Source organism: Teleopsis dalmanni, chromosome 1 (assembly GCF_002237135.1).
Source record: "Teleopsis dalmanni isolate 2A chromosome 1, ASM223713v2, whole genome shotgun sequence".
In the NCBI taxonomy this organism is placed as follows: Eukaryota; Metazoa; Arthropoda; class Insecta; order Diptera; family Diopsidae; genus Teleopsis; species Teleopsis dalmanni.
The window spans coordinates 26,344,408-26,352,201 of record NC_051846.1 but is presented as its reverse complement, the minus strand read 5'-3'; the positions used below and the strand labels follow the sequence as shown (position 1 = coordinate 26,352,201).

At 30.0% G+C, this 7,794-nt stretch overlaps 3 protein-coding genes across 3 annotated transcripts in view; all 3 read right to left on the bottom strand.

Moving 5' to 3' along the window:
* The window catches only part of LOC119672781 (cyclin-dependent kinase 14-like), a gene marked incomplete in the record, with an annotated part of 829,514 nt that overhangs the window by 236,917 nt on the left and 584,803 nt on the right, over nt 1-7,794 (bottom strand).
* On the bottom strand, nt 97-1,233 carry LOC119672786. The gene is made up of 4 exons (XM_038083925.1): nt 1,145-1,233; nt 699-1,091; nt 440-621; nt 97-374 (listed from the first exon to the last, which is right to left on the bottom strand). The coding sequence occupies exons 1-4, from the start codon at nt 1,172-1,174 to the stop codon at nt 200-202; spliced, it is 780 nt and encodes a 259-aa protein (XP_037939853.1). The 5' UTR covers nt 1,175-1,233; the 3' UTR covers nt 97-199.
* Nucleotides 4,035-6,203, bottom strand: LOC119678591 (serine/threonine-protein kinase GL21140-like). Its single transcript, XM_038090513.1, has one exon. The coding sequence runs from the start codon at nt 6,201-6,203 to the stop codon at nt 4,035-4,037; it is 2,169 nt and encodes a 722-aa protein (XP_037946441.1).

Below are 7,794 nucleotides of genomic sequence, written 5' to 3'. Positions count from 1 at the left end.
TATTCATGGTTTTACTCATTTTAACCGAGAAAAGAAAGCATTTTTTATGACATATTATAGCTTTATTACTTTATCCATATGACTTATACACTTAATGTTTGAACATCTTAATAAAATTTTAATCATCACTTATATAAAAATAACTCACTTTACCATGTATTATTAGTTTGATTAACCAATTAACTGATTAACTGACATATTAAAAATATGAATCTAAATCAATCTCAAAAAGACTTAAACTTCGAACAGTACCCAAACAGCGAGGTGGTATAGCTACCCCACAGTTCTGTGAGGTGCTATTGAAATATGTACTACCAGGGCAATTATAAATCTGACCATGCCAAGCACCACCATTGAGGAAGCAATAAACATATCTTAAATTAAATGTAAATGTTCAAAGTTGGAATAAATTCGTTTTTTTTCGAATAGATTAACTTACTGTCTGCAAGTAGTGCTTAGATCTGTACCAACCGGAAAGCGACCTTTTTGCTGCAAATTGCTGCAAAAGTAGGTGGCATTATAAAACGGTGTTACGGTTGAAGCAGTGCTACCTGTTGTAGGAGTGCTACTTGTTGTTCCTGGAGTTGTGCCGTCGATTACAGAAGGACATGTAGCACTTATCTGTAATAGCAATTAAAACATGAGACAGAAATCCTGAATTCCAATTACCATATATATCATAGTTAAAAGTAACTTACACCTGTTGTAGCATTACCGCAAATCTGTGGATAGTCAATACTGCAAATGTGTGATGGAGCACAATTGCCTACAATGTCTGATATTGTACCCGTACCCAGACATAGCGCAAAAGTTGTTAGACCCGTGCAAGCAAAAGTTGAGGTGGCGTCACATTTATTGCAATCGCTGCAAGTCGGTGTGATATTCTGTACTTTTGGCAAGCAAATCGAGGAATTTGCCGTAGAGCAAACGTAGCCAGTAGGGCATGTCAATGCATCACCATTAGGATAACCACCAACACAGATTTTGAAACTTATTTCTGAAACGCAGGCCACGCCCGTGTCTGCAGCACAAGCATTGCATTGTCCGTTCACATCGACCGGTCTCAGTATAAAGATGATCCATAAAATTGCCTTTAAAGCGATATTTATATATAAAATATAATAGATTTATATTGCAAACTCACTAATGAAATAGTAAGAAATTTAAAAAACATGATGATTCCGAAATTTTATTTCGACAAATGGGTACTAACTAGTATCTGACGAAATTAACACTGTAGTTGAAGTACTCAATGCAAATTTATTTATAAATTTGCTTTCGCCAAACATTTATCTTATCTAAGCCAAAGACGTTAGTTTAATATAAATGTAGAACGTAACAAATTTAGTTTATACTACTTAAATAAAATAAATCTAAATAAATTCTAATTATTCTCAATAAAATGTCAAGTGCATTACTAAGTCATCTTTTTATATCCAAATTTCAAAAACTATGGAATTTCCTTTTGTTAATTCCATAATTAATCTTCTCCATATTAAATGAAATATCTTAATAGCAAGAAATTAAAGGTAAGCGAATGACTGATCTATATCTATATATATTCAGGAAATATGTGTATTTACTTACATATATGTATATTTATACACTCGTACATATATATGTATGTTATTTATATCAAAGGTAGTATTTAGCACTTATAATGCTGTGTTATGGCGTCTTCAATAAATCTTTTATCTTAATTATCTATATTTTGCACACAAATGGTGTTAAGATATAACAGGTAAATTGTGAATCTCCTTTCTACGAACAAAAACCGCATAAATATGGAAATTCCAATAAGATTGCTAATGCCAACGAAACCAACCAAAACTCCAAAGAGATACGTTTTACGTAATACTCATATGCTGTCCTTGTCCTGGTTATATAAATATATTTTATTTAAAAAAAAATACTAAATCACTACATTAACTAATTTATCTCTCTTTTGAAACAAGTTATCTATTTACTTTTTTTTGTTATTTCAACCCATAGCAATGATTTTTAAGCTTAAAACAGATCCCCTCATAAATCATAGCTAGCTACTTTTAGGTTACTAACAAGCTCTTTATATGTCAATTAGAGTTAGAGATAATAAACAATTTAAAATAAAAAATACTTATAGAATCTATGGTAAGCAACTTTATAAAACTTATTTAATTGACTGCTTAAAGAATCCCCGAATTCCCGACATTTTATATTAATTTTAGAGTGAATGAAACAGAAATATAGCTTCATCTCTAACTGTAGTTGTGTTCAGTACAAAAGATGTAAATTAAATGTAATATCAGTGAAGAGATCTTGACATCTGCGAACAAAATAATTTGTAGACCCTGTTTTATTATATAGTCCTAATTTTGTCAAACAAACCAGCTAAGAAAAAGAGGAGTCTCGTTTGTTTCTATAAATTCTTTTTTATCAAGTCCTTTTATTGTTGTTGCAAGATGAATAGATTATTGCCCAAATTTCCTATAATTCTTGACATTCTTCTTCAAAATTACTTTGTTCTTCTTTCTCGAGTCAAGTTGTCAATATATCAATAAAAATAAATGGAATATTTTTATGATAGTAAGGCACTTTCAGACGATTACTCTCTTATGTAGCCTAAACTTAATAGTTATTTCCATTATTAAAAATTGGAGGACAGATCCAGTCCTTCGATTAACAATAATAATATATATGGGAAAAAATCTTGGTGGTAAAGGTTGATATATCGTACGTTGAATACAAAATTTTTTTTTGCTGGTATATAACATTCAACCTATTTTTCTAACAAATAAAAATTCTTTACATTAACTTTCAAAAACTATTAAAAGTTTATTTCAAAAATATTTTCTGCTAATATACATTTCCTTAACAAAAATGTTAAAAGTCTTTACTTTAACTTCTTATATTTAAAAATGATCAGATCATTTTTATAAGCCACCTGACATGCTGACAGTCAGCTTCAGTTAAAAAACCTAACTAATATCTCTCCTTTAACTTACTAAGATTAGATATACTTTAACTTCAAATCAGTTCTTTCTAGGACCCATTTATGGAATCTGCTATTACATATCAACTAGTTCTTCCTAGATTTCTACACTGTCTTTCTAAGTACACATACTTCAGTATACTCCGATTAGGTTTTATTAACCAAATCATAATCGATTAGAACTGGATAATTTTTCTCACATCAAGTATAAACCAGCCATTTTAGATATCTTATTTATTTATAACAACACGATATTTACAGGGGTAGTAAATAGTCCTGTATCAGAATATATTACACAATTTTATATGCCTCATACAATGCTATTGTGTGCGGTCCGTATTATAGAAAGAAATAAAATATTATTTCATCTAAGTTCAGAAATTTTTTTACGTACTATATCATATCATAATAAAATAAAACGCGTACCGTATCGAAGGCTTAAAACCTTTGTAATATGCATGGATAGTTCAAAATTTCGAGTTAAAATTATAGTAAAAATACTTTCATGTGTTCTGTGATAGATGAGGTACCACCATTTTTTTTTTTTGCGTTTAAATTAACGATATCGTACGTTATATGATATCGTATCATTATTACAACATACCGTTGAGTATTATGATATCGTCTAATATAATAAATTTGTAATAAATAAATTTTTAGTCAAGTTGCAAATTATTAAACATGTTTCATATATTCTACTTTAGTACAGAATGTAATGATACTCTTTATAATATGAAATGGTGTATTATAGTTTAAATGAGTAAATGAGAGATATATATTTAGGAAGCTGACAAATATCTCTTTTCTTTGAGATTTTAAACACTTAATAAGTAATTCTAAATTCTGTGAGTCAATCGTGGGTTTATCATTACATATGTATGACACAGTAAGTCACTTATGAGACTGCATACTTAATCATTAAAATATAAAATATTAGATTATTCTTACTATTTTTTTGAATCCATCAAAGATATTTGTATTATTTTTTTTTTTGCCCATAGAGGCAATTTTATTTTAATTAAAGCTGAAAATCATCAATAACATAAAAAAGTAAACAAACATTTTAATGTTCAAAAGTTTTCCCTTTCATCCAGTTATGATTCAAAATTTTGTCACAAGTAAAACGTGTACGAGGATCAATTTGAAGTAAGTTTTCTATCAAATTCTTGCAATCTGCACTTACCTCGGTTTCAGGATAGCAGAATTCCCCAACAGATATTTTCTCATGCAATAACTGCTCATCATCATCATCAAATGGTGCTGCCTTAAAAACCATATAGTACAGCACTACACCCGTCGCCCAGACATCGATCTCTTTACCATAACCATCCATTGATAGCATTTCAGGTGCCATATATAATGGCGTTCCACACAAAACAAATAATTGTTTCTTAGTTTGAACTGCTAAACCGAAATCTGCCAATTTTACATTTTTTATATATCCGGACTCATCGCACAAAGCTAACAGATTTTCAACTTTTACATCCCGATGAACAATATGCAATGTTTGCAGATAATTTAATGCTAAAACCAATTGCTTCACTATCAAACGACATTGCGGTTCAGAAAATTGTTTAGACTTACTTAGTACATCGTGAACATCGCCTCCAGCCATATAATCGGTGACTAAGTAAAATTTTTTGGGACGGTTTATGACTGTCAAAAGTGATATAACGTGAGGATGATTTAATGTACGCAACACGTTAATTTCCGAATCCATAACCTCTTCCACGTCATCGTACTTGTATTTATCAACAATTTTAAGTGCGAAAGTTTTTTTTGTACGCCGACTAATAATTTTCATAACTACAGCAAAATGTCCTTCACCTATTTTATCCTCAATTTTGTACCTATCATGTAGTATTTCGGGTATATCGAATTCTTTCTCAACTGTTTGTGAAGTTTCCGCTTCTAAAACTTGATATAACTTGCCAATATTTTGTGACTTCTGACAAATTTCTTCTAATTTTTGAATTTCAGCGCCGTCTAGTTCAAAATTATCTGGATAGTAAACATATTCATTACTGTGAACTAAAAATATATCTTCATCTCCAAAGAACTCTTCCAACTTCCGGATGGCAAATCCCCAAAGCGTAAATATTTTTTGTATGGAACCTGAGTTCATTTTTAAGGCGACAGTAATTGTTTGCTTGATTTTTCCAAATGACTGATTATTATCCTTATTTAAAAGAAGCTGAAATATCTTCCTTGGTTTCGGACCATATTTGATTAAGATAATAACACGTGGACGCACACAACCTTCACGCTTTATGTCAAGCCGAAGATAACGAGTGGGTCGTTGAGTTTGACAGAGTGAAATTCTTCCTGGTGCTTTGTTTTGTGGACCGTCATTTATTGTTTCTTTTTTTGTAGTTTCATTTTTACAGCAACATATGTAAGATTGAGTTGGATCGAATTCCTCAATAGAAATAATATTTTCACCATTTTTGGTATAAATTGCTCGTATCGGCCCAGGTAATTTAAGAGTGCAGCAAAGTAGGCGGGTAACGTCTTCTAAGAGACTTTCAAAAGCTTTGTATTTTACCTTAGAAACTGGTAGTGTAATACCGGTATGAAACTTGTTACCGTAACGGAGGAAATGTATACGCTTTGCTTGAGTAATTTGTAGGTTAAGTTTGCTTTTAACAAAAAGCAAATTACTTTTTGATGCAAATATACTTCTTGATGCATTAGAACTTTTTGATGCAATTGCACTATTTAATGCGATATTTTTTTTCGGGTTCTTAATTTTAAGTTCAATAGTTGCCAAATTGGATGAAACATCTTCTTTCTTTATACTTTTTACACCAGCTCCATTACTCACACCAAAAGAACTAAGAAGAACTTTAGACTTTTTATCATCACCGTTTTGAATACTGTCCGTATTTGCGGTTCCATTGGTATTCGAAGCAATACATTTATCACAATTATTACTTCCAGCAATTGCATTAAGCTGACTTGAGTTCGGAATCAATTTAGAAGAACTATCGCCATCGATGCTGTTTTCGACACTATTATTTGATGTATTGCAGCTATGAAATATAGTAATATCAGCTGCATTATCACAACCCAGTGGAGATCCAAAATGGATTCTCTTATCACTGGGAGTAACATTTAAACAGTTGTGATATATAGAAACATTTGATATAGATTTATAATTCAAACAGGTATTGATATCACCAGAATGTGTTTCTGACAAGCCATCACTTCCATCATTTTCTTCGCAATTCATTTTAAAATTTTTGAGTATGCAGAGCAATTGATTTTATTTCTTGAATAATAAAATATTAACAAAAAAAAATTATATATAAATAATTTTAAATATGAAAGTATTTAATATTGTGTGGCAACTCTTACACGTGGAAAGTACTAAATGAAGTCTGCAAATTTTCCAGAGAAGTAGAATGCACGAAACTACTCAAATTTCTGAAAGAGAAATCTATTTTAAACAATTACTTTTACTAATTGGGAACAACATTTTTTAGTTTTTTAGTCTATATATATAATTTAAACAAAATACAAAGCGTCTTTAATGACAACAATAAAGTACTGCCATTTTAAATTCAATTTATATCAAAGGTCAATATGTAAGGTTAATATGTAACATACAACAAAATTTCAAAAACTTTAGGATGATATTTCTAACTGCAAAGCAGTACTTAAATCTGGAAAGATCGACATAAATTTTATATACATCATGTACGAATATGGAAATTATCCTTTTCTATAACAGATTCTCCTTTAAAAGTTAAGTTCAATTCTAACAAAACCAAGACTATATTTTTTAAAAATCTAAAATTATATACAAATATTTGGATATAACTCTGTATAATAGATTAACCAGAATTACACATTAAAAAGTGAAATTTCTTTAAACCAGCATTAGCCAACAGGTGATACAAATAATTACCTCCAAAAAACGACGTATTAATATTCAAACCAAATCTAAAATAATCAGATCAAACCGTCTATACGAACCTATGTTATTATGTAAAGCTACAAAATCAACAAACAAATTCTAAAACTTTCTAAAAGAAAGTTTAAAAATATTATGGATGTACCACGGTTCATCCGAAACGTACACATACATATATATGGACGTAAATATAACTACCATCAAATAAAAAAAGAGATAAAGTTCTATAAGGTTTTTTGAAGACAGACACCCACTACAATTCCAATTCTAAGCATTCATGAAGATCAAAGAATTTAATCAACATGTGTGAGAAACAACAACCGCGTAAGAGACAACATGAACCATAGCTAACCTAAATTGACAGTAAAATCTATATAATGTTAAACCGTAATAGAGAGTGAAAAATTATTCATCGGCATTATCAACAAATTACCGATATAATGCGAAAGCGGTTCCAGATGAAGAAGAGCGTTGTTTTGGTCCGTAACTACACGATATTCCAGTGAGTGTCGGTTCAACGTTAGATGAATCTTTTTACGTCCTCATCCATAAAAAAAAATAATTATTAACTAAAAAAAAATATTAACGGAAATGCTTTTTTTATAAGAATTTACCTGTAACATTGATTGTATCGATCCTTATCGATTTTCAGGAAAGTTCAGCAAGTTTTCATAAAATGGCTTCTCTTCTAGAATAGAACGATTTTTAGAACTTATTTTTTCTTCGTAAACTTTATATGAAAAAATTTTATTATCTTTGAAGTTTACTGCAGATATTTACTAAAGCTTACTTCGTTCAAAAATAGAGTTTCCAGTTATTGTTTTCCAAAACAGTTTTCTTCGTTAAATGAAGTAGTTTTGATGAACGAAAAGTTTTTGTACGTACTTTGTTATTCTAGAAGAAAAAA

Coding starts and splice junctions, on each gene's coding strand:
- LOC119672786 (XM_038083925.1), bottom strand. CDS start 1,174: ATGTTTTTTAAATTTCTTACTATTTCATTA. Junction 1,092..1,144: donor AATTTCTTACTATTTCATTA/GTGAGTTTGCAA, acceptor ATCGCTTTAAAG/GCAATTTTATGGATCATCTT. Junction 375..439: donor CTAAGCACTACTTGCAGACA/GTAAGTTAATCT, acceptor ATTTAATTTAAG/ATATGTTTATTGCTTCCTCA.
- LOC119678591 (XM_038090513.1), bottom strand. CDS start 6,203: ATGAATTGCGAAGAAAATGATGGAAGTGATGGCTTGTCAGAAACACAT.